This window comes from Mustelus asterias, chromosome 6 (genome assembly GCF_964213995.1).
Source record: "Mustelus asterias chromosome 6, sMusAst1.hap1.1, whole genome shotgun sequence".
NCBI lineage: Eukaryota > Metazoa > Chordata > Chondrichthyes > Carcharhiniformes > Triakidae > Mustelus > Mustelus asterias.
This window is the reverse complement of record NC_135806.1, coordinates 84,697,878-84,725,245: the sequence shown is the minus strand read 5'-3', so window position 1 is coordinate 84,725,245 and position 27,368 is coordinate 84,697,878. Positions and strand designations below refer to the sequence as shown.

Below are 27,368 nucleotides of genomic sequence, written 5' to 3'. Positions count from 1 at the left end.
AGTAGAAATGGCAGAGGTGCTTAATGGGTATTTTGCCTCGGTTTTCACAGAGGAGAAGGACATGGGTGGATGTACTGTGGGCTTGCGGTGGACTGAAAAGATTGAGTATGTGGACTTTAACAAAGAGGTTGTGCTGGAATCTTTGAATGGCATCAAGATAGATAAGTCGCCGGGTCCGGATGGGATGTACCCCAGGTTACTGTGGGAGGCGAGGAAAGAGATTGCAGAGCCTCTGGCGATGATCTTTGCGTTGTCGATGGAGACGGGAGAGGTGCCGGAGGATTGGAGGATTGTGGGTGTGGTTCCTATTTTCAAGAAGGGGAATAGGGATAGCCCAGGAAATTACCGACCGGTGAGTCTAACCTCAGTGGTTGGTAAGCGGATGGAGAAGATCCTGAGGGACAAGATTTATGAGCATTTAGAGAGGTTTAGTATGCTCAAGAATACTCAGCATGGCTTTGTCAAGGGCAGATCGTGCCTTACGAGCCTGGTGGAGTTCTTAGAAAATGTGACTAAACACATTGACGAAGGGAAAGCGGTAGATGTGGTTTATATGGATTTTAGCAAGGCGTTCGATAAGGTCCCCCATGCAAGGCTTCTCGAAAAAGTGAGATGGCATGGGATCCAAGGGGCTGCTGCCCTGTGGATCCAGAACTGGCTTGCCCAAAGGAGGCAGAGAGTGTGTATAGATGGGTCTTTTTCTAATTGGAGGTCGGTCACCAGTGGTGTGCCCCAGGGATCTGTTCTGGGGCCCTTGCTGTTTGTCATTTTCATAAATGACCTGGATGAGGAAGTGGAGGGATGGGTTGGTAAGTTTGCCGACGACACAAAGGTTGGTGGAGTTGTGGATAGTCTGGAGGGATGTCAGAAGTTACAGAGGGACATAGATGGGATGCAAGACTGGGCGGAGAAGTGGCAGATGGGCTTCAACCCAGATAAATGCGTAGTGGTCCATTTTGGCAGGTCGAATGGGATGAAGGAGTACAATATAAAGGGAAAGACTCTTAGAACGGTAGAGGATCAGAAGGACCTTGGGGTCCGGGTCCATAGGACTCTAAAATTGGCCCCGCAGGTGGATGAGGTTGTTAAGAAGGCATGTGGTGTGCTGGCCTTTATCAATCGAGGGATTGAGTTTAGGAGTCCGGGGATAATGTTGCAGCTATATAAGACCCTCGTCAGACCCCACTTGGAGTACTGTGCTCAGTTCTGGTCGCCTCATTACAGGAAGGATGTGGAAAAGATTGAAAGGGTGCAGAGGAGATTTACAAGGATGTTGCCTGGATTGACTGGCATGCCTTATGAGGATAGGTTGAGGGAGCTCGGTCTTTTCTCCTTGGATAGACGTAGGATGAGAGGAGACCTAATAGAGGTATATAAGATGTTGAGAGGCATAGATCGGGTGGACTCTCAGAGGCTTTTTCCCAGGGTGGAAATGGCTGCTACGAGAGGACACAGGTTTAAAGTGCTGGGGGGGAGGTACAGGGGAAATGTTAGGGGGAAGTTTTTCACACAGAGGGTGGTGGGCGAGTGGAATCGGCTGCCTTCAGTGGTGGTGGAGGCAAACTCAATGGGGTCTTTTAACAGACTCCTGGATGAGTACATGGGACTTAATAGGATGGAGGGTTATAGGTAGGCCTAAAAGGTAGGGATATGTTCAGCACAACTTGTGGGGCCGAAGGGCCTGTTTTGTGCTATAGTTTTCTATGTTTCTAAGCTTAACTTGAATAAGAGTGAGCTCCTTCCTATGAATGCAGTGGCTCGTAGCCTCCCGCTCCACACCTTGCCTTTCAAGATTGTCATTAGGCAGTTTACTTACTTGGGAGTGCAAGTGACTAGCAAATTTAGTGGGCTCTTTGGAGCTAACTTTGCTCCACTCATGAGGCGGACGGAACAGGACCTCAAACATTGGTCCATCCTCCTGTTATCGTTAGCGGGCCGTATCAATGCGGTGAAGATGAACATACTACCTAAGTTTTTATCTCTTTCAGTGCATCCCGATGTTCATCCCCAAATCCTTTTTTCACAGACTTGATTGGTTCATTTCAAGCTTTGTCTGGAATAGGAAAAACCCAAGAATACGGAAGATAGTCTTGCAAAGCCCTAAATGGGCGGGGGGTATGAGATTGCCCAATTTTCTATTGTATTATTGGGCAGCCAATATGAGAGCTGTAGTGCGTTGGGTGCAGAGAGAGAGGCAACAGGAGGTTCCTTCTTGGCTGCAGTTAGAATCTTCCTCCTGTGCTCCGTCTTCCCTGGCTGGCTTGATATGTTCCATGGTAAATTTCCCCCCCTCCCAGTATACTAGGAGTGCACTTGTCAAGTCTGGTAGATACCAGTAAGCTGGAGAAGATGAGGTGCATGCTACATGAGTCCACTGCTAGGTTCTATAAGACCTGGCAACTATTTATAGCGCATGTTGGGACACTGCAGTTGGAGCGGGTGAGTAGTTACCTGATGGCCCCATGACCCCGGTCCTCCCACGGAACCCCCCCTCCCCCAATTGGTGGACGTGCCCTGGCCCTTTACCTGAGTACACCCGCCCACCCTGCCGAGGTGTGGGGACCAACATGAGAACTTTTCTCTTTTCCCTCGCTCTCTTTCTTCTCTCTCCTTTGCTGTCTCTCTTTCTTTTCTCTGCTCGCTAGTTTATAGCCTGGGCTGTTTGGGTGCTCAGTTGGTTCTCCAGTGGCATTCCTCTGCTTTTTGTTTTATATTATTACCATCATTACCGGTGCAATTAGATGGGACTTGGGCGGGGTGGGTGCCGGGGGTACCAAGGGCTTGTCCCCTGGCCATGGGGAGCCCTGTGCCCAGTCGTGTTGGAATGTACACGCAAGCACTGTGTGGATCTGTATCTGCGTTTGTTTGCTATGTAAAATATAAGAAAATTTTCAATAAACATATATTAAAAAAAAGCAATCCAATTCCCTTTTGAATAGCTTAATCTGACCTGCCTCCACCACCCTTTCAGGAAGTTCGTTCCAGGCTCCAATTACCCTCTGGGTGAAAACCTTTTCCCTTGCAATCGCCCTCTGGCTGAAAACCTTTTCCTTTGCAATCACCCTCTGGGTGAAAACATTTTCCCTTGCAATCACCCTCTGGGTGAAAACATTTTCTCTTGCAATCATTTTCAGTCCTTTTGCCAATTATTCTGGATCTGTGCTCTCTATTTTTTGATACTTTCTTGAGTGGGAGCAGTTTCTCACTATTTATCCTGTCCATATCCCTCAGCATCTTGAACACCACTATCGTGTCTCCTTTTAGCCACCTTTTCTCCAAGGAAAACAGCCCCAACCCCTCCATTCTATCTTCAGTTCTTTTATCCCTGGAATCATTCTTGTGAGTCTCCTCTGTACGCCTCCAAAGCTTTCAAATTCTTCCTGAAGGATGACATCTAGAACTGGACGCAGTACTCCAGATGAGGGCCAACTAATGTCTCATATAAGTTTCACATGACCTCCTCATTTGTACTCAGCGGCACTATTAATAAAGTCTAAGATGACTGTGCTTTAGTTACTGCTCTCTCAAAATGCCCTGCCACCCTCAATGACTTATGTACATATACACTGAGGTCCCTTTGTTCCTGCACCTCTTTTAGAGTTTCTCTCTTTATTTTATAGTCTCTCCATATTCTTCTTGTCAAAATGAAGCTCTTCTTCTCAGTTCTCTGCATTGAACTTCATCTGCCACTTATCTGCCCAATCCACCAACATGTCTATATTCCTTTGAAGTTCAAGATTATCCTCATCCCAGTTGATAATGTTTCCGATATCCATATCAACACATTTTGAAATTGTGCCTTGAACATCACAGCCTAGGTTATTAATATGCATCAGAAAGAGCAAGGATTTCAACACTGACTCCTGGGGAACTTCACTACAAAGCTTCCTCCAATCTGAAAAAACAATCATTTATCATCATGCTCTGTTCCTGTCACTCAGCCAATTTCTTATCCATGTGCATACTTTCCCTTTTATTCCATGAGCCAAGAGTTTGATCACAAGTCTGTTGAGTGGCATTGTATTAAATCCCTTTTGAAAATCCAGTACACTGCATCAACTGACGAATGGCAGATGGAGTTTAATTTAGACAAATGCGAGGTGATGCATTTTGGTAGATTGAACCAGGGCAGGACTTACTCAGTTAATGGTAGGGCGTTGGGGAGAGTTACAGAACAAAGAGATCTAGGGGTACATGTTCATAGCTCCTTGAAAGTGGAGTCACATGTGGATAGAGTGGTGAAGAAGGCATTCGGCATGCTTGGTTTCATCGGTCAGAACATTGAATACAGGGAGTTGGGATGTCTTGTTGAAGTTGTACAAGACATTGGTAAGGCCACTTGGAATATTGTGTGCAATTCTGGTCACCCTATTATAGAAAGGATATTATTAAACTAGAAAGAGTGCAGAAAAGATTTACTAGGATGCTACTGGGACTTGATGGATTGAGTTATAAGGAGAGGCTGGATAGACTGGGACTTTTTTCTCTGGAGCGTAGGAGGCTGAGGGGTGACCTTTTCGAGGTCTATAAAATAATGAGGGGCATAGACAAGGTATATAGTCAACATCTTTTCCCAAAGGTAGGGGAGTCTAAAACTAGAGGACATAGGTTTAAGGTGAAAGGGGAGAGATACAGAAGTGTCCAGAGGGACGATTGTTTCACACACAGGGTGGTGAGCGTCTGGAACAAGCTGCCAGGGGTAGTAGTAGAGGTGGGTACAATTTTATCTTTTAAAAAGTATTTAGATAGTTACATGGGTACGATGGGTATAGAGGGATATGGGCCAAATGCGGGCAATTAGGACTAGCTTGGGGGTTTTAAAAAAAAGAGCGGTGTGGACAAGTTGGGCCGAAGGGCATGTTTCCATGCTGTAAACCTCTATGACTCTCTAACAGCATTGTCCTTATTAGCTTTCTCTGTTACCTCCTTAAAAACTCCAGCAAGTTAGTTGAACATGATTTTCCCTTAACGAATCCATGCTGGTTTTCCCTAATTATCCTGTAATTATCAAAGTGAATATTGTTTATTCCTGAGCAGAAGTTTCCCTACCACAAAGTCAGACTGAATGGCCTGTAGTTGTCAGCTTTATCTTTGCACCCCCTATGTAACATTCTCAATTCTCCAGTCCTCCAGTCCCTGTGTCTAGGGAATCTAGTTATCACGAGTGCCTGTGCAATTTCCACACTCTCTTCTTTCCATACCCTTTAATGCATCTCATCCTGTCTTGGTCCCTTATCTGCTTTAACTAAAGATAGCCTTTGTATCATGTCCTCCTTCTCAATTTTAAATTCTTCTTGTGTACCAGTCACCTCTTCTCTCCTTGGTCTGGGTTGGATCATCTTTAAAGACGGATGCAAAGTACTTGTTTAATACTTCAGCTACTTCTCCTGTGTTCATGTTCAAGTTGAAGGTTGGTTAGGGCAAGTTTAGGGCCAGTTATAGATGGCAGAGGGAAGTTATGTGTGGAACCGGAGGAGATTGGTGAAGCATTGAACCAATATTTCTCTTCGGTGTTCACGCAAGGGGACATGAATATAGCTGAGGAGGACACTGGGTTGCAAGGGAGTAGAATAGACAGTATTACAGTTGATAAGGAGGATGTGCAGGATATTCTGGAGGGTCTGAAAATAGATAAATCCCCTGGTCCGGATGGGATTTATCCAAGGATTCTCTGGGAGGCAAGAGAAGTGATTGCAGAGCCTCTGGCTCTGATCTTCAGGTCGTCGTTGGCCTCTGGTATAGTACCAGAAGATTGGAGGTTAGCGAATGTTGTCCCATTGTTTAAGAAGGGGAACAGAGACTTCCCCGGGAATTATAGACCGGTGAGTCTCACTTCTGTTGTCGGCAAGATGTTGGAAAAAATTATAAGGGATAGGATTTATAGTTATTTGGAGAGTAATGAATTGATAGGTGATAGTCAGCATGGTTTTGTGGCAGGTAGGTCGTGCCTTACTAACCTTATTGAGTTTTTTGAGAAAGTGACCAAGGAGGTGGATGGGGGCAAGGCAGTGGACGTGGTATATATGGATTTTAGTAAGGCGTTTGATAAGGTTCACCATGGTAGGCTTCTGCAGAAAATGCAGATGTATGGGATTGGGGGTGATCTAGGAAATTGGATCAGGAATTGGCTAGCGGATAGGAAACAGAGGGTGGTGGTTGATAGTAAATATTCATCATGGAGTGCGGTTACAAGTGGTGTACCTCAGGGATCTGTTTTGGGGCCACTGCTGTTTGTAATATTTATTAATGATCTGGATGAGGGTATAGTTGGGTGGATTAGCAAATTTGCTGATGACACCAAAGTCGGTGGTGTGGTAGACAGTGAGGAAGGGTGTCGTAGTTTGCAGGAAGACTTAGACAGGTTGCAAAGTTGGGCCGAGAGGTGGCGGATGGAGTTTAATGCGGAGAAGTGTGAGGTAATTCACTTTGGTAGGAATAACAGATGTGTTGAGTATAGGGCTAACGGGAGGACTTTGAATAGTGTGGAGGAGCAGAGGGATCTAGGTGTATGTGTGCATAGATCCCTGAAAGTTGGGAATCAAGTAGATAAGGTTGTTAAGAAGGCATATGGTGTCTTGGCGTTTATTGGTAGGGGGATTGAATTTAGGAGTCGTAGCGTTATGTTGCAACTGTACACAACTCTGGTGCGGCCGCACTTGGAGTACTGTGTGCAGTTCTGGTCCCCACATTACAGGAAGGATGTGGAGGCTTTGGAGAGGGTGCAGAGGAGGTTTACCAGGATGTTGCCTGGTATGGAGGGGAGATCCTATGAGGAGAGGCTGAGGGATTTGGGATTGTTTTCGCTGGAAAGGCGGCGGCTAAGAGGGGATCTTATTGAAACATATAAGATGATTAGAGGTTTAGATAGGGTGGATAGTGATAGCCTTTTTCCTCTGATGGAGAAATCCAGCACGAGGGGGCATGGCTTTAAATTGAGGGGGGGTAGTTATAGAACCGATGTCAGGGGTAGGTTCTTTACCCAGAGGGTGGTGAGGGATTGGAATGCCCTGCCAGCATCAGTAGTAAATGCGCCTAGTTTGGGGGCGTTTAAGAGATCCGTAGATAGGTTCATGGACGAAAAGAAATTGGTTTAGGTTGGAGGGTCACAGTTTTTTTTTAACTGGTCGGTGCAACATCGTGGGCCGAAGGGCCTGTTCTGCGCTGTAATGTTCTATGTTCTATGTTCTAAGTCCCTTTTTGTTTAATTCCTTTATGGACCCCCCTCCCCCCCGCCCCACCCCATGCAGAGATCTCCCCAACACCCCCACTGCAGAGCACCCACAAGCCCTGCGCCCCCTCCCCACCACAGAACTCGCTCTTCCCCTTCCCCACTGTGTAGAACACCCATAGCCTTTGAGGGATCGGCACACCTCTAATTCTCTTGTGCACCCTAAATTTTAATAGTTCCACTACTGATGGCTGTACGTGTCGTCTAGCGTCAGGCTTTGGAATAATCTTCCTATACATCTATGGCTACCCACCTTGCTTTCATTTTTAAAAGAGCTGCCGAAAACCAATCTCTTTGACGAATCCTTTGGTCATCAGTCTTAATATCTTCATGTGACTTGGTGTCATACTTTGTTTTATAATGCTCCTGCGAAGCACCTTGGGATGTTGTATTGTTTGATTTATTATCATCACATGTATTAGTATACAGTGAAAAGTATTGTTCCTTGCATGTTACACAGACGAAGCATACCGTTCATAGAGAAGGAAAGAAGAGTGCAGAATGTAGCGTTACAACCATAGCTAGGGTGTAGAGAAAGATCAATTTAATGCGGGGTAGGTCCATTCAAAAGTCTGACAGTAGGGAAAAAGCTGTTCTTGAGTCGGTTGGTTTGTGAACTCAGACTTTTGTACCTTTATCCCGACGGAAGAAGGTGGAAGAGAGAATGTCCGGGAGCGTGGGGTCCTTAATTATGCTGGCTGCTTTTCCATGGCAGCGGGAAGTGTAGACAGAGTCAATGGATGAGAGGCTGGTTTGCATGATGGATTGGGCTTCGTTCAGAACCTTTTGTAGGTTCTTGTAGTATTACAATAAAGGCTTGATATAAGTACAAGTTGCTGTTGAACTATTGCCGTTGTAATAGATTAATCGAATCATCATGTGACCTGCCACATTCACATTTTCAGTAAATAATTGAATATGGGCTCAGGCTGTAAAGCAACAAGAATAGAATCAGGGAATGAACAGTTTTCAGTAGTTTGGTAGTACAGAACTTTAGTATTGTTTGAAAAAAGACATTTTCTCAAAGCTTTTCATCTTTTGCTCATCACAAGAATATCAATGTCATGGGAAACAACAGCTTTATATTGTATGAGGAGAGTGCTGATTGGTTGGCACGCAGGCTCAGATTGGTAGAGGCATTGCCATGGAGAATGCACCAGTTAATGGTGACTGCCAGTTAACTGGCAAGCATTGTTTGAAAATTTAAACTGGCAGCTTGACAATTGATTGGTCAAGGGTTTGCATGTACTGGAAATTACATAAATTAATGCACAGGTTCCTGTTCTTTGCAGACAAAGCGCTTTTGAGTCAAGATGCCTAAGTGATCATTGTTCATTGTTACTGCTGCCAACAACTTGCCAGGGGGTTGACACGACAACATGTATTGTAACGACTGGTAATTTTTTGTGTGATCCTATGTTTCTAATCTCTTGCGCTGTTACTATTAAATAATTCAAATCAATCTATCAAAGACAAAATATCTGATTGCCTATCACAGGCAAAATGTTTCATTTTTAACATTCACATTTAATCATTTATATAACTGGAAAACTCAAGGGCTGCAGGGTGGCACAGTGGTTATCACTGCTGCCTCACAGCGCCAGGGACCCGGGTTCGACTCCCGGCTTGAGTATCAATGTGTGGAGTTTGCACATTCTCCCCGTGTCTGCATGGGTTTCGTCCGGGTGCTCTGGTTTCCTCCCACAGTCCAAAGATGTGCAGGTTAGGTGGAATGGCCATGCTAAATTGTCCCTTAGTGTCAGGGGGACTAACTGGGGTAAATGCATGGGGTTATGGGGATAGGGCCTGGGTGGGATTGTGGTTGGTGCAGATTCGATGGGCTGAATGGCCTCCTTCTGCACTGTAGGATTCTATGATTCTATCTCAACAGAAATGTCAGTACTCAAAGGTCCATCAATCTGACACACACCCACTGATCACCACTCTTGTTTTTCCTTAAGTCTGTGGTTATATTCTATTTAATGCTTTAAGTATTTTTGCAACTCTCTTGTGTGGCAACTATCAAAGGCCGTCTGAAAATTTTATATATGAAAAAAATTAATTTATTTATTGCTCTCTATCTAACCATTATATTCCATGGATAATTCATTATTTTATTGAATTCAGTTACTTATTTCTTCCCAATTTATACTGCAAAGGGGACAGAAGTATATCTTAATGTTATAAAATAAGAACAAAATGTGACTTTAATGCCCTGGTTCAATTATTTCTTGCTGTGTAACTTCCCTTCACCTGAAGATATAGTTAGCCTGGAAATTCAGTATGTGCAATATTGTGAAAAAATGATTAGTCCACATTTAATCGCTTGTTAATTACACTGTGCCTTTTAAAGATGCCACACCCAGGTATGGCAAAAAATGAACAACTGAAATGATGAGTTGTTAAATCGCTAAATATCAGTTTGTTTAAATGCAAGTAAATCCTTGTATAGGAGTACCTGTCTTGGCCCCAGTCATTCCCACCTAAGTCCTGCAATTATCTCATTGTCTCTTGTATAATAAGAGTGGAAAATGAAATAGATGAAGAGAAAAGTGAGTGAAAAAGACTTTTATTGATTAAGATAAACGGGGAATGACTTTTGCCACGCTGCTGAAGTGATGTTTGGTCTGTCTGCTGACTTAATGATGCTCCGAAGCCTTTTGGCTTCGTTGCTTGTTTACCCAACTCTAATGATTCCCTGACAGTCAGCCCTGAGTACCCCTCACAGTAAAGGCTAATCAACAGTGTCATAGAAACATAGAAAAACTACAGCACAAAACAGGCCCTTCGGCCCCACAAGTTGTACCGAACATATCCCTACCTTTTAGGCCTACCTATAACCCTCCATCCTATTAAGTCCCATGTACTCATCCAGGAGTCTCTTTAAAGACCCCATTGAGTTTGCCTCCACCACCACTAACGGCAGCCGATTCCACTCGCCCACCACCCTCTGTGTGAAAAATTTCCCCTGTACCTACCCCCCAGCACCTTAAACCTGTGTCCCCTCGTAGCAGCCATTTCCACCCTGGGAAAAAGCCTCTGAGAGTCCACCCGATCTATGCCTCTCAATATCTTATATACCTCTATTAGGCCTCCTCTCATCCTATGTCTCTCCAAGGAGAAAAGACCGAGCTCCCTCAACCTATCCTCATAAGGCATGCCAGTCAATCCAGGCAACATCCTTGTAAATCTCCTCTGCATCCTTTCAATCTTTTCCACATCCTTCCTGTAATGAGGCGACCAGAACTGAGCACAGTACTCCAAGTGGGGTCTGACGAGAGTCTTATATAGCTGCATCATTATCCCCGGACTCCTAAACTCAATCCCTCGATTGATAAAGGCCAGCACACCATACGCCTTCTTAACCACCTCCTCCACCTGCGGGGCCGATTTTAGAGTCCTATGGACCCGGACCCCAAGGTCCTTCTGATCCTCTACAGTACTAAGAGTCTTTCCCTTTATACTGAACTCCTTCATCCCATTTGACCTGCCAAAATGGACCACTACGCATTTATCTGGGTTGAAGTCCATCTGCCACTTCTCCGCCCAGTCTTGCATCCTATCTATGTCCCTCTAACTTCCAGACTATCCACAACCCCACCAACCTTCGTGTCATCGGCAAGCTTACCAACCCATCCCTCCACTTCCTCATCCAGGTCATTTATGAAAATGACAAACAGCAAGGGTCCCAGAACAGATCCCTGGGGCACACCACTGGTGACCGACCTCCATTTAGAAAAAGACCCATCTATACACACTCTCTGCCTTCTTTGGGCAAGCCAGTTCTGGATCCACCGGGCAGCAGCCCCTTGGATCCCATGCCCTCTCACTTTTTCGAGAAGCCTTGCATGGGGGACCTTATCGAACGCCTTGCTAAAATCCATATAAACCACATCTACCGCTTTCCCTTCGTCAATGTGTTTAGTCACATTTTCGAAGAACTCCACCAGACTCGTAAGGCACGATCTGTCTTTGACAAAGCCATGCTGAGTATTCTTGAGCATACTAAACCTCTCTAAATGCGCATAAATCTTGTCCCTCAGGATCTTCTCCATCAGCTTACCAACCACTGAGGTTAGACTCACCGGTCAGTAATTTCCAGGGCTATCCCTATTCCCCTTCATGAAAATAGGAACCACATCCGCAATCCTCCAGCACCTCTCCCATCTCCATCGACAACGCAAAGATCATCGCCAGAGGCTCTGCAATCTCTTTCCTCGCCTCCCACAGTAACCTGGGGTACATCCCATCCGGACCCGGCGACTTATCTATCTTGATGCCATTCAAAGATTCCAGCACAACCTCTTTGTTAAAGTCCACATACTCAATCTTTTCAGTCCACCGCAAGCCCGCAGTACATCCACCCAGGTCCTTCTCCTCTGTGAAAACCGAGGCAAAATACTCATTAAGCACCTCTGCCATTTCTACTGGTTCCGTACAGATTTTCCCGTGTCATTGGCTTTCCGTTGATTTGAGGATGACATCTACTCAGGATCGCAAGTTTCTGCCATGGGGCAGGACATCCAACAAGGTAGTAGAATCTGGAGTGTCGAAGTTGTTTTCTTTTTAACCACTGCTTTGCCTCACCATTAAGACATAGTCACTCAAAGCATGATGCAGCTAGATGGATGTGTTGTTGGCATTCTGAACGTTTGATAGCTAACTCCTCCAGTCATTCATGTCAGTGCTTTTGTACTTCAAGGAGAGCTTCAGAGTGTCTTTGAAATGTTTCTTTAAGCATTGGTCATTTGAGAGTTGAGAAAACAAGACCTAGAGGATGAGATGCTTTTTTGACCACATGGGCACAGTGTACAGTCCATCGAAATTGATTTTATAGGGGTTTTGCTTGAGGACTTGCAGAGCTGGCTTGAAGAAGGACACTAACATTTGGTTGGCGGTCCTCCCATTGAACCTAGAAGATGTGGTGAAGACAGTGATGAAGGAACTTCTCTTGCGCTCTTGTTTGTCATTGATGCGCAGTTCAGGCCTGACTGTTATATAGGAGTGTGATGATGACAACTACTCTGTACATAAGGACTTTTGTTAAACTGCAGAGGGCTTTGTTGTCAAACAATGTGCACCGTAGAGGCTGAATTGGTACAGTTGATCCGGTGTTGGATCTCATCAATAGTGGCCTTCTGAAAGAAGTGGCTGCCATGGTATTGTTGCCAACTGTTCAACATATTCTAGAGACTCTCCTTCAATCTGGGAGGAGAAATATTTAGCTGACTAGATTGATATGTTTTGTTCTGCTAACATTCAACGACAGGATTGTGGGCAGAATTGAAGTGATTGAGAGTGGCTTGCAAATCTGGTGCAGAGTAGGCAACAGCGTTGTAGTCGTCCACAAACTGTAGATCATGTATATCTTTGGATGCATTATATAAATCCCTTCACCATGTAAAGGTGGTAATCTATGAAGAAGAATGAGCAGTGTAAAAACTGGAGGAAGAGAGCAAAAAATGAGAAATTATAAGGAAGTGGCAAATTTGCCTATGACATTTGTGTCAGTCCAAGTGCTCCAATTGGAACAATCTCATTTCCTTGCTCTTTCTGTTCATATTCTTTATTATAAAATAGTTCTGATTTGTTTTTACATTACATTCTTTCTGACAATCCTGAGTTTGCCTTTTTATTATCCATTGACTAACTACTGGAAGCAATCTTTAATTATTGAATATTTATTTTCAGTAGTGACTCCCACATTACCTTCAAGTAGAATATACAAAAATATTTTATTTTGCATTATGTTAAATAGACTTGAGTTCTAAATATGTTTTGTTTTGATTGTACACATTACATTAACATTGCATGTAGAATGTCTTGCGTTTTTGTGAGATATTATAATACATAAGAAACATTATATCACTTTGAATAAATATTTCATACCTGCATTCATTCAAACAATACCAATCCAAATTGATTGGAACATAGATTTTCCATACCGGTAGTTAACTATAATTTTTGAAACAATGGCAGGAAGCGATGTAGCCTGTTAGTGGACCCACCCTACTAAACTTCATAAACATTTAGGAGCAAACTAGGGTTATTGAATTTGGGAACAAAAGTATTTTTTTTTAATGTTTAACTTCAATCAACTTTTGCTCTGTCATGAAAGCACCAGTTTGGCTGACTTCTGTGCCTCAGCAACACTTTAACAAAAATCTGTAGTTAAATTTTCATTACGTGTGAAATGCACATCAAACCAGCTATAAATCTTTAGGAATTGGTTGAACATGGCTTTCTTACTTCAGAAAAGGAGCTATTTCATTGACAACCATATTGTCTTAATTGAAACTGAGGAATCTTTGGCATGATTATTAACCCCCTACTTTGCTGTTGAATACGCTCATTTATACTGGGGCAGAGGTGTGTATGGGAGAGGAGGGGCAAAGTGTGAAGTACGGATTTGACAACAGAACTGTTCACGTGTTGTTTCTACAAACGTAACTTTAATGTAGACATTAATACAGAAATCTGTCCTTATCTAATACTATGGAAGGTTCATTCAATTCCAGCAATGGTAAAAGCTCCATGCACTCAGTTGCAAAGTCAACCATGTATATCTCATGCAAGGTTCTGAAGTAAGGTCTGTTGGGCAGAATAGTGACTTTGGTTTTATTGTACATGAATATCTAAAAGTTCACTACTAGTTGTGAGCATATAGCAAAAGCAAATAGAGTATTAATATTTATTACGAAGATCATGAATTATAAAACAAAAAACCTATATTGTCATTTATTGGGCCTCATTTAGAACATTTTTTAGTTTTAGTCACCTCATATAGAGATTTTGAGAAAGGTTCAAAGGAGACCCAGTAGATGTCTTTGTTAAGGACTATAATATGGGTACTTAGGTTAGTGAGGTCAAGTTACATAAGCTTAGTTTAGTCAGCCAAGGTTGATGGTACAGTGAGCATGAATTTGCTGCAAAAGGAAAAGGTACAGATTCCTGTTTGTACTGCTAGTTTTGCCATTGATGCTGCCCAAGTTCTTCTTCCTCACCATATTGTAGCTCTCTGCAACCTTACCAAAGTGCCGATAAAGAACTGGAGTCCATTTGTATTTGGTCCAGCATTGGCCATAGACAAGGTACCAGGTCCTTTGTGTGCCAGCTGGAAATTCTCATCCTTAAACTTTTCACCATTGATGGATTTCCCATCAGTGCCGTTGTGCTTTGTGAACTTACCACTCTGGCACATGAATTCAGAAATTATCCTATAAATATCGAGCCCTTGTAATCAAATCCCTTCTCACCAATGCACAATGCATGGAAATTTTCTGCAGTTTTTGGAACCACATCAACCTTGAGCCCCATCACAATCCAGCCCAGGGATTTGCTTAGGGTTTTACATTTGACAAGTGTCGATGATGAGACTTAATTGAAAAAAATAGTGCAAATAAATTTTACCAATAAGTTCCAAGACTGCCAGTTTTATCGACATATTTGTAAATGATTGGTTCTTTGATTGGACTATTATCAAATTATCTTAGTGATGGCATGAAGGTGAAGCTCGAAGCTCATCTTGGGATCAAATGCAACACTAAGTTTGTGAACAGGCTGCCTTAATCTCAGATGTTGTCCTGAAAAGGATGCAGTTGGTAGCTAGGGAAGAATGGCTTCAGTTCTCCCAACATTTAAATTTTTAAAAATTTGCTTATCCAGTGCTAGATGTCAAGTAAGCACTGTGGATGGGTTACCTACACCACATGGTCTGCAGCAGTTCAATAAGGTGGCTCACCGCAACCTCTTCCTGGGCAATTGGGAATGGGCAATAAATATTTACCTAACCAGAGACATCTACCATGCTGTGAAAGAATGAAATAAAAGCAATCTGATTTAGCAGCAATGGTGGAATTGAGAGAGGTGTGGTGAGGCAGACTGGGTTTTGTTATCATGCACGTGAAAACTCAGTGTGCCTATGGATGATTTTGCTGAGGAGTAGCATGTAGATGACAAACAGTGTGAGAATAAGGGTGATGGGATGTGAAATAATTCATTTAATTATGGATCTCTAAATATTTTTATATTTGTGTGGAATACAGAAAAACACTAAGCTTTAATTTTGATCATTCAAACATTTTCTTGGATGTTGGCTCTTAAACCAATGTTTGAAATTATTCTGGCCTAATCATAAGAAGGAAAGGGTAATTTTATATTTTATGAGCTGCGTGTTTAGATTTCATTATTTGGTGCTTCAGTGATTCATCCAGTACAAAATATATGAACTTTATCAAAATGTTTTTAGACTTGTGTCTTGTGTTCTGTAAACTTATTTTTGAGGTACCTCAGTTTATCCAAAGTCCTTTGGTCGATTTAGACAAGTTTTCTGCACTGAGTTGTCAAAACGCATGCCATTTAGTAAGGAAAAGTTACTCAGTATTGAAATTTCAAAACTCATCACAGAAGGCTGGAAACCAGATTTTGCAGTGAATTGCAGCATTTAGGGTAACTGAAATGGATGATAGATAGCCTTTTGATAGTATCATTTTAACATTATTGATTTTAGTATGTTGCAGTTTTTCTGAGCTCGGACAGACTTGGTGCAGAAAAACTGAGGAAGGATGTGCATCGAACCTTGTGAAGTTGATGGCATTTCTATGATTATTTAATTTAATGTTCGACTGTAGTTTTTCAATGTAAAATTGTTGTAATAATGGAATGTCAGAAAACATTTGTGAGACTGGTGAGCCATCTTGAGCAATGTTATTTATGAAATATTCAAAACATTTAGTAGCTTGGAAATAGAATGTTGATGTAGCTAGATAAACTAACCAAATGCAGTTTGGAAAGTTATGAAGTGAACCATTTAGCTGAGAACATAATGTTTGTAAAGTTATTTGATTCCCATTTTTCACTTTAACAATTTACCGAAACCTTTACACTTGAATTTTGTCTGAGTCATCCTGCAGTGGGTTGAGTTTAAATATCTGCTTGCTTCTGTCACGAGGTTTTCATTCGCAGATGATGAAGTATTAATGACTCAGAATCCTAAACCTCGGCTTGAGTTTACCAAATTAAATTAGGACTTGGAACCACAGCTTTGCGTGCAAATGGTGGGATAGTCAGCAGTTTTGGAGATAAAACCTATTACCTCGTACTGGCCAAGGTACTTGTGTAGCAAATTGGCATAAGTGGAGCCTTGCAGGGAACTCAAACTGCAGCTTTGGTGAACCCCAATCAATGACTCGCATCATTGAAGATTTTACCCTGACAAAATTCAGAGGAGGGGTCACTGTGGAAGGCTATTGCCTAGCTAGATGATTACTGCACACTCTTCATTAAAAAAAACCTTGTACTGTTGTATTTCATGTGAAGAATTCCTGAATTTAGCTGTTATTTTTAAAGGAGATTTTTAGAAATGTGGTCGTGAAGTAACTAAAATGTTTTCCATGCCGTGCTAGCTTTTGACTATTCGAAATAAATGTTACTGTAGATGCAAGCCTAATTTTGCTAAGTGTCATTAATGTGAATTTTTGGAGCACCACACCTCAGCTTTGGAGCAGTAAAGTTTCATGCTCTACTAATGAAGATAACTTGCTTCTGGAAACTTGTGTACTATGGGTGGAAAAATCTAATGGCGAACTTCAAAATATGTATCTTCATAGTTTGTGCTTTGGCTGCATATCAGAGAATGGCTAAATCAGATTAAAAAAAATATAATTCATTGAATGTGGGCTTCGCTGGCTCAACCAACATTTCTAATGCCCATCCCTAATTGCCCTTGTGAAGATGGTAGTCAGCTGCCTTCTTGAACTGCTGGAGTCCATGTGCTGTAACTACACCCACAGTGCTGTCGGGGAGGAAGTTCCATGATTCTGACCCAGCGACAGTGAAGGAATAGCAGTATATTTTCATTTCAGGATGGTGTGTGGTTTCAAGCGGAACTTTTAGGTGATGGTGTTCCCATGCATCTGCTGCCCTTGTCCTCCTAGATGTGATTTAAGGTGATTGATAGAAGGATTAGAGGGAAAGTGCGGAAAAACTTCTTGGTGGATGGATGTCTGGAATTCGCTGCCTGATTTAGTGGTGGAGGCAGATACTCTCAGCTCATTTAAAAGATATCTGAATCTACACCTAAAGTGTTGTAATCTGCAAGGATAAGGACCAGCTGAGTTCCTGCAGTGCATCGTGTAGATGGTACACATTGCTGCCACTGTGCATCAGTGGTGAAGGGAGTGAATGTTTGTGGATGGGGTGCCATTCAAGCAAGCTGCTTTGTCCTTGATAGTGTCAAGCTTCTGAAGTTGGAGCTGCACTCATCCAGGCAAGTGGAGAGTATTCTATCATGCTCCTGACTTGTGCGTTGTAGATGGTGGACTGAGTTTGGGATGTGGGGTGGTGAGTTACTCACTACAAACTTCCTAGCCTCTGACCTGCTGTTGTAGTCGCAGTACTCGTATGACTAGTCCAGTTCAGTTTCTAGTAAATGGTAACCCTGGGATGTTGATAGTGGATGATTCAGTGACGATAATGCCATTGAATATCAAGGGCAAATGGTTACATTCTCTCTTGTTGGAAGTTTTCATTGCCTGGCACATGTGTGGTGTGAATGTTACTTGGCACTTGTCAGCCCAAGCCAGGATATTGCCCAGGTCTTTTTTTTTATACTTTTCCAATTCAATCAAATCAAGTCCAATTCAGAGTCTCAACAAGTTGAGACATTTCCGATCTAGGCTGGCAAGACAGGGCAAGCGACCAAATTACCTTGTCCTGGGCCTGATCTACATGAGCCAAGCTGATTGGAGGAGGGAAAGCAATACCTCCTCCAAGACTTGAGCTCATTTGCATCTTAGCCAAAAGGCCGAGATACCGCTTTTAAAAAATTGCTTCATATGAAACATATGAAGCTTCAATGTAACCTAATGACCTCAGCCAAGCGTAGCATCCAATCCATACTACACTTGATCTTAGCCAAAAGGCCGAGAAGCCCAGGTCTTGCTACATTTGGACAGGGACTACTTCACTATCTGAGGAGTCGCAAATGTTGCTGAGTATTATGCAATGATCAGCGAGCATCCCCACTTCTGACATTATGATGGAGGGAATGTTATTGAAGCAGCTGAAGAAGGTTGGGCCTGGGACACCACCCTGAGGAACTCGAGTAGTGATGTCCTGAAATCTGCAACAACGCACCATCTTCCTTTCTGCTAGGTATGACTCCAACCAGTAGAGAATTTCCCCCTGATTCCCATTGACTCCAGTTTGGCGAGGGTTCCTTGATGCCACATTCAGTCAAATGCGGCTTTGATCTCAGGCTGTTAATTCACCTTTGAAATTGAACTCTTTTATCCATGTTTGAACTAAGGCTGTAATGAGGTCAGGAGCTGAGTGATCCTAGCGGAACCCAAACAGAGCACCAGTGAACAGATTATTGCTAAACAAATACCACTTGATAGCACTGTTGATGACCCCTTCCATCATTTTATGTTGTGTTGTTGATCATTTACTGTCACTAGAATAAATTTTGCTTTTCAAGTAAAATGGGTATTGTTAAAGCACCTTCTGAGGAGGACCAAATGTATCCTAATGAAAGATGTATAAATTGTTTTATAAATTGCTCAGGTGGATTTATTTATGTATTTGCAATTTATGGTAAATTTCTGAAGCAAGCAGAATCCATTGCTGGTGAGGATTCTGCCACAAATTCTCTCCTACGTAGCCCATAGCAAGAGAAAGCTTGGCTTAATATATAAATCACATATGTATACAATGCTTAAAAGCTACAAACCTGGAATTAAACACAGCAGAAATATAATTTCTGCAAACAAACCTTTCTTTTGATGAAGGAGATGAATGGCTTGCCACTGGAGCTGCCGCATTTACAACAAGCTCTCAAAATAGGCAGTACTTTCAGTTCCTCTGGGAGGTGCCTTCAATCTAGCAGCTAAACAGCACACACAGTGTGGGGGAGGTACTGTAGTACTGACTTGTCTTCTAGGAGAGCATAACAGTGGGGGCTGGACAACTTCTGGGCAAATTTTTAACCAACAGATGATTAATTATTCTACCTATGTTATCACACTTTGAGATAATGTATTACTCTACATTTAATTATTTTCTAAGTGGAGGATGTTCAGCTTGTGGAAGATGTCAGCAGGCTTGCATCATTAATTCAGGCTGTGAGTCCGTTTTGGGTTGAAAATGGCTGGCTTTGCTGGAAAGTAGCAGACAGAAGAAGCTGGAAGCAGTTGGCACAGTATATATGGTTTAAATTCTGGGACATTTTGATACTGCACACTAAAAGCTAGCACTATGAGCTCGGGAGTTGATGGTAAATGTGGAACTGATTCAACAACAGAGAAAAATGAGGTAAGAGCTGTGGAAGTGGGCTGTGGGGGGAGATGAAACTTTAATGGACTTTGTGCATCTATGGACTTTTGAAGCTTACAGCATTAGTCAGGAAATGATCTGCATGCTTTTGCACTGGCACAGCATCAGTTTAGATTTGTCAGGAATGTCAGTTGGACAGGAAAAGCAGGGGTAAGGAAACATTTAAATGTATTTTGCAGGAGAAATTTTGAGTGGAAGAAATTTGATTTTTTTTATCCTTGTCAAAGAAATTAATTTGGTTCGATGTGCAAGATTCAAAATTTCTTGTTAAATTTGGCAATAAATTACAAATAGCGACAGCAGCTTTAGTCTTCCTCCTTTTTGCATTTAACAGACAGTGATATTCCAGATGCCAGGATGTAGTTGATTGTTTTTTTAACTGGGGGAAGGGTCAGGAAGTTGATGCTTTAGGGGAGTTTAATGTTCCGAGCAAAGACCAGATAGAAGTCATTTTCCTTATTTGGTCTCTTTAATAAACAATCCTCCTCTGTTCCCTCTGCCCCCCATAGAAATATTTCAGTTTTGCTTAAGTAAGGACTTTGTCTTGAAAACATAGTTTAGTATTGTTCTGTGAATTTAATATCTAATCATTAGTTATGAATTATATACATTTTTTAACTGTGCAATCATGCATTTACATTTGGGGAGGAAAAAAAAACAATTTTCCGTGTTGGGCTTGTGGTTTTTCAATTTGATTTCAGTTTGGCACAATAAATGGAATGAAGTTGCTATTTGTTTCCTAACAGATACTTAAATATAACTTGGTTATAACCCTTCAACACAGCCAACTAATATCTTTTTTGTTTAAATGAAATCCTGCATGGCATTACTAGTATAGTTGCATCTTTATGAATTTAACTCCATTTCTTTGCTGGTGAAAAAGATTTACAAAGTTTTAAGTGATGTCAACTATGAAACTGTCTAGAGACCAAAACATCAGGTCTAGATTATTGCGTAATTTGCAAATGATTTAAAAAGGGTTATCTCTCCCACTTCTTTTGGAATTAAAAAAAATGAAATCATTGCAATAGTAAATTGATGCCAGAAGTGCAATAGAATGGTTAGTACTGCAATACTTTCAGTACTAACTGTTGGAAGATTTGAGTCCATTGTCACACTTAGAACTGACAATTTAAATGATTTTGCTCTTTACCGTGGGCTGCACAGTGGTTAGCACTGTTGCTTCACAGAGCCAGGGACCCAGAATCAATTCTGGACTTGAGTTTGCACATTCTCCCCATGTCTGCATGGGTTTCTTCCCACAGTCCAGAGATGTGCAGGTGAGGTGAATTGTCCATGCTAAATTCACCCTGAATCTCCAAAGGTTACGTGGGTGGGGGGTGGGGGGGGGGGGGGGGGGGAGGTGGTGGTGGTGTGGAAGCTGGGCCTGGATAAGATGCGTTTTCACAGAGTCGGTGCAGACTGAATGGCCTCCTATAGATGGCAGAGGGAAGTTATGTGTGGAACCGGAGGAGATTGGTGAAGCATTGAACCAATATTTCTCTTCGGTGTTCACGCAAGGGGACATGAATATAGCTGAGGAGGACACTGGGTTGCAAGGGAGTAGAATAGACAGTATTACAGTTGATAAGGAGGATGTGCAGGATATTCTGGAGGGTCTGAAAATAGATAAATCCCCTGGTCCGGATGGGATTTATCCAAGGATTCTCTGGGAGGCAAGAGAAGTGATTGCAGAGCCTCTGGCTCTGATCTTCAGGTCGTCGTTGGCCTCTGGTATAGTACCAGAAGATTGGAGGTTAGCGAATGTTGTCCCATTGTTTAAGAAGGGGAACAGAGACTTCCCCGGGAATTATAGACCGGTGAGTCTCACTTCTGTTGTCGGCAAGATGTTGGAAAAAATTATAAGGGATAGGATTTATAGTTATTTGGAGAGTAATGAATTGATAGGTGATAGTCAGCATGGTTTTGTGGCAGGTAGGTCGTGCCTTACTAACCTTATTGAGTTTTTTGAGAAAGTGACCAAGGAGGTGGATGGGGGCAAGGCAGTGGACGTGGTATATATGGATTTTAGTAAGGCGTTTGATAAGGTTCACCATGGTAGGCTTCTGCAGAAAATGCAGATGTATGGGATTGGGGGTGATCTAGGAAATTGGATCAGGAATTGGCTAGCGGATAGGAAACAGAGGGTGGTGGTTGATAGTAAATATTCATCATGGAGTGCGGTTACAAGTGGTGTACCTCAGGGATCTGTTTTGGGGCCACTGCTGTTTGTAATATTTATTAATGATCTGGATGAGGGTATAGTTGGGTGGATTAGCAAATTTGCTGATGACACCAAAGTCGGTGGTGTGGTAGACAGTGAGGAAGGGTGTCGTAGTTTGCAGGAAGACTTAGACAGGTTGCAAAGTTGGGCCGAGAGGTGGCGGATGGAGTTTAATGCGGAGAAGTGTGAGGTAATTCACTTTGGTAGGAATAACAGATGTGTTGAGTATAGGGCTAACGGGAGGACTTTGAATAGTGTGGAGGAGCAGAGGGATCTAGGTGTATGTGTGCATAGATCCCTGAAAGTTGGGAATCAAGTAGATAAGGTTGTTAAGAAGGCATATGGTGTCTTGGCGTTTATTGGTAGGGGGATTGAATTTAGGAGTCGTAGCGTTATGTTGCAACTGTACACAACTCTGGTGCGGCCGCACTTGGAGTACTGTGTGCAGTTCTGGTCCCCACATTACAGGAAGGATGTGGAGGCTTTGGAGAGGGTGCAGAGGAGGTTTACCAGGATGTTGCCTGGTATGGAGGGGAGATCCTATGAGGAGAGGCTGAGGGATTTGGGATTGTTTTCGCTGGAAAGGCGGCGGCTAAGAGGGGATCTTATTGAAACATATAAGATGATTAGAGGTTTAGATAGGGTGGATAGTGATAGCCTTTTTCCTCTGATGGAGAAATCCAGCACGAGGGGGCATGGCTTTAAATTGAGGGGGGGTAGTTATAGAACCGATGTCAGGGGTAGGTTCTTTACCCAGAGGGTGGTGAGGGATTGGAATGCCCTGCCAGCATCAGTAGTAAATGCGCCTAGTTTGGGGGCGTTTAAGAGATCCGTAGATAGGTTCATGGACGAAAAGAAATTGGTTTAGGTTGGAGGGTCACAGTTTTTTTTTAACTGGTCGGTGCAACATCGTGGGCCGAAGGGCCTGTTCTGCGCTGTAATGTTCTATGTTCTATGTTCTATGTTCTATGTACTGCACTCTAGGGATCCTATGGATTTAGCAACTATGATGTATGATTTAGGATAAGTTGTAGCATGTAATGTAAAAAAGAATACTGGCAAATTATTTTGATTAAGGTCAAAATGTCTTGAGTGAATACCAATGACAGTAATGATCTCCAGGTTTGCAAAGATAATTTAATATTTAGTAGCAAGGATTCTGTTCTTTCTCTCTGATATCAGAATACTTCCAGCTGCTTTGGGCCCAAGACAGAACCACTTTGGGGTTGGGTGGGGTGGGGGAGAGGGGGAGGGTGGTGCGGCATGATGAAAGATTCCCAAGTATGGGATTAGGAACATGTCATAGCACATTATCCATACTGCATCAATTGTGACTCGGAGATTCTCTTCCGAGAGACCGGGGATGATGTTATCGTCCGCATACTGAAGTTCTACAAGCAATGTTAGTGTCGTTTTCTTCTTGGATTTCAACTGGATGAGGTTGAAAATGTTTCCACCCATTCTGTAAATTATGCACACTCCACTGCGAAGCTTGTTCTTGACAAGGTGAAGGATGATAGTGATGGAGGAGAAGGTGGGGGCGATGACATATCCTTGCTTGATTCTGGTCTTGACCTCAAAGATTTCTGTCATATTTCCTTCTGTGACATCTTGTTGTGGAGAAATCGGAGGATACTGATGAATTTCTCTGTAGAGCTGGCCTTTGACGAGGTCTTCCATGGTACTTACCGATTGAGTCAAAACCCTTGGTCAGATCAAGCTATGTAGAGTGGTTGATGTTGCTCCTGGCATTTCTCTTGAAGTTGTCGAGCAGTGAAATTCATGTCCATTGTTCCACAGTTTGGTTGGAAGCCACACTGGCTTTCTGGAAGGATTTCTTTAGAAACTGAGAGAAGGTAGCTAGTGAGAATTCAGATGATGATCTTCCTGCTGCTGGAGAGTAGGGAGATTCCTCGGTAGTTCCCACAGTTCACTTTGTCTCCTTCAAAGAAAATTGCAGCCCAGGAACAGGCCCTTCAGCCCTCCAAGCCTGCACTAACCTTGCAGCTCGACTGAAATAAAACCCCCTACCCTTCCGGGAACCATATCCCTCTATTCCCATCCTATTCATGTATTTGTCAAGACACCCCTTAAAAGTCACTACCGTATATGCTTCCACTACCTCCCCCGGCAACGAGTTCCATGCACCCACTATTCTCTGTGTAAAAAATCTGCCTCGTACATCTCCTTTAAACCTTGCCCCTTGCACCTTAAACCTGTGCCCCCTAGTAATTGACTGTTCCTTGATAGTCGTACCCCTGAGGATGGCAGGGATTTCCTCGCTGTACCAGGTTTTCAGGAACAGCTGATGGAGATGACGAGTGGTTTCTCCCATATCCTGTCCACTCCTACGGTTTTTCAATTCTTCATATGTTTAATGACGGCTTGGACTTCAACCAGGAGTGAAGAAGTCAAAGGTCATCTTTGTGGAGTTGGTGGATTTCCTCGAACATGTCCTCATCTACAATTGCATTACGGTTTAGGAGTTGTTTGAAGTGTCCACTCCATTGAAGGCTAACATTTTTTCTCTTTTCATAAGGGTTCCGTCCTTACTCCGCCCTGGTTTGAGGACTAGTGTGTTGGGTCCATACATTGACTTGATGGCACTGAAGAAGCCCCGGGAGTCGTGCTTGTCAGTGAAGGGTTGCAGCTCCTTAGCTTTCTCAATCTACCATTGGTTCTTGATTTCTCTAGTTGTACTTTCTACCTCCACTTTTGCTGTTTGAGTTTTTCCCTTTGTCTTGTTAGTTATGTTGTTTTGCTAGGCATGGAGAGGTTTACTTTTCCTATCGATGAGGTCTTGGATGATTTGGTCATTCTCATTGAACTAGTCTTGATGTTTCCTGGTCTTGTATCCAATGGTTTCTTCGTAGCTTAAGATGATGGCTGTCTTCAGCTCTTTCCAGTTTCCCTCCACTGCATTCGAATGAATGCTTTGGAAATTTTGGTGAAGACATTATTGGAAGCTCACTAGAATGCTTGGCTCTTGAAACCGCTCATCATTGATCTTTTTCTGAGCTGTTTCTTCATCTTCTCCTGCTTCTGTGGAGATTGATAGTCATAGAGTGGATGAGCCGGTGGTCTGTCCAGCAATCTTCTGCACTGGTCATCGCTTTGGTGGTGAGGGCATCCTTTTGGTCTGTGGACTAGATGATGAGGTAGTCGATCATATACCAGTGCTTTGATCATGGCTGTGTCCAGGAAGTCTTGAACTTGTCTTTTTGGCGGAATAGTGTGTTAGTGATGACAAGCTGGTGTCCCAACATATCTGGTGAGCAGAAGAACCCAGTTGCAGTTCCCAACTCTTTTTCCTTTCCAATGTTTTCTTTCTAGACTTGGGAGCCCTTTCCAACCCTGGTGTTGAAGTCCCCAAGGAAGATGGCACCCAAGGTTGGGATGCCCATTGCCTGCTAGTTCTTGGCAAATTGTAGACAGAGTCTTTTGTTAATACCAACAGAGAGCTCTGAGTTGGTTTATGAGTTCATTCTTGATGGTGAATCCAATTCCATGTGTTCTGAGCTGATCCTTGGATTTTCTTCTCCAGAAGAAGATGTAACCACTGCCTTCTTCCTCAGCTGCCTGCTCTTCGGGTCTCTTGCAGGACAGCAACATCAATGTTTAAGTGTCTGAGTTAATGGGCAGAAGGGCAATTCTCGTTTTGGTCATTTGTTTTGCTCATTATCCATGAGAGTTCTTACATGCCAGGTTCCAAAATTTAATTTAATTTTGATTTTCTGGTTGCAGGGAAATTAGCCCACTGGATTTGGTTTTACAGCAAAGTTGTAGATGGAAAACACTATTTTTAGAACACCTTTTCTAGCCCCTTCCCCATGTGGGGTGAGCAGAGTGGATCCTGAAGAGGGCTGCTCAGTTGTGAAGAAAGCTGCTGAAATGCTCTCCTGTTCCTATTCCAAGAGCGATTCCATGGAATCAAACTCCACCGCCTACGTGTCAGTCCAAAGCTAAGGACTTCCAGATCTCACAATCCTGTCCCGTCACCTCTCGCTGATTACTGCAGGGTTGGTTTGTGTCGGGGTGTGTTGGTTTCCTCTAGAGGGATGCCTTGTTTGAGACATCTATTGATGTGAAAATGCTGTGCACGTCAGCAGAAACATGGGCTTTGACAGAAGGTAGGTCCAGCTCCAGTGGTAAGGGAACCTCGATGACCCGGGATCTCCCCACTGTAGCAGCCTTTATCTACCGTCGCAGTTGCTGATTTCACATAAGTATCTTCCGCCTGATTCGCTGCTGTTGGCTTGTTTAGGATTGTGCTTTGCCTGGTTCCTCCCCTTCGGCCTTGCCGTCATAGGTGACCCTGTCAGGAGTTTAAGACTCCCAAAAGCATCATTCTCGGGATGAATGGGATGTTCAGATTTTTCCACTCTGGCAAGATGGCAATCCACGGAAAAATAACAGACGGGTAATTAATGTACTAGTCAAAAACCAAGTAGAAATGGAAACATCCTAAAGTTGAAATAAATTACAAATGAAGGTGAACCAACCAATTGTTCTTAATATTTTTGAAATTCTTTTGGCCATCAATTTTTGTTGGCCAACAACCTTGTTCAGAAAGTAACTTCAAGTCTTGATATTAGTTTATCATAAAACACTGAGCAAAATAGTGGAGTGACAACACTGTTTGCCAAAGCCCAGTTGGCATAAATGGCTATGGTCCTTTTCATAAGCTGAATATTAAATAATGGTTTGCAATGAAAAGAAAATGAAAAATGACACAGCTTTCCAAGTATAGTATTTTCGGTGTTTGAAATGCTGCAATAGGGTTTCAAACCTGTACCTCTGTGCTGTTAGAGTCTTGTATTTCCAACTTTTACTGTCAACTGAAGAAACTACCAAGACTTGCAATTTGTAAACTTCATCTTCAATAGAAGATTGCTCAAAAATACTGACAAAAACATTTTGGGACATTGAGTGTAGCAATTTTTTGTATAGAACATTGAAAACAAATCAAAATATGAATTTAACCCCCTTTTTCTAGGCACTTTCCTGAGGAAGGTGATGTTGATTCCTACGTGGTATTCAAGTGATTCTTTGCATTATATTATGTACATGATAAATGAAACCTTACACAGTTAATTTCAAAGAACAAAGATCAAAGAAAGGTACAGCACAGGAACAGGCCCTCTGGCACTCTAAGCCTGCACCGATCATGATGCCTGCCTAAACTAAAACCGTGTGCATTTACGGAGTCTGTATCCTTCCATTCCCATCCTATTCATGCATTTGTCTAGTTGCCCCTTAAAGCTGCTATCGTTCCTGCTCCCACCACCTCCCCAGACAGCGCGTTCCAGACATTCACCACCCTCTGTGTAAAAAAAAAAAACTTGCTGCACATCTCTAAACTTTTCCCCATGTACCTTAAACCTGTGTCCCCTAGTACTTGACTTTTCTACCCTAGGAAAGAGCATCTGACTATCCACTCTGTCCAGGTGACTCATAATCTTGTAGACCTCTATCAGGTCACCCCTCAACCTCTGTCATTTCAGTGAGAACAAACCGCGTTTATCCAACCTCACCTCATAGCTAATACCCAGACCAGGCAACATCCTGGTAAACCTCTTCTGT

The 27,368-nt window shown here is 42.8% G+C and overlaps 1 protein-coding gene and 1 pseudogene across 2 annotated transcripts in view; one reads left to right on the top strand and one right to left on the bottom strand.

Annotated features, from left to right (window-relative positions):
- mcc (MCC regulator of WNT signaling pathway) overlaps nucleotides 1-27,368 on the top strand; it is a 183,291-nt gene that overhangs the window by 47,069 nt on the left and 108,854 nt on the right. Inside the window, exon 1 of one of the 2 annotated variants that reach the window (XM_078214654.1) lies at nucleotides 19,129-19,540. The exons of the other annotated variant lie outside the window; for it this stretch is intronic. Coding sequence (XP_078070780.1) covers nucleotides 19,484-19,540 — 57 coding nt within the window. The 5' untranslated portion in view covers nucleotides 19,129-19,483. Of the gene's footprint in view, nucleotides 1-19,128; nucleotides 19,541-27,368 lie in introns of those variants that run through there. 2 annotated transcript variants of the gene reach the window in all.
- Nucleotides 17,958-18,162, bottom strand: LOC144495439 (U2 spliceosomal RNA; annotated as a pseudogene).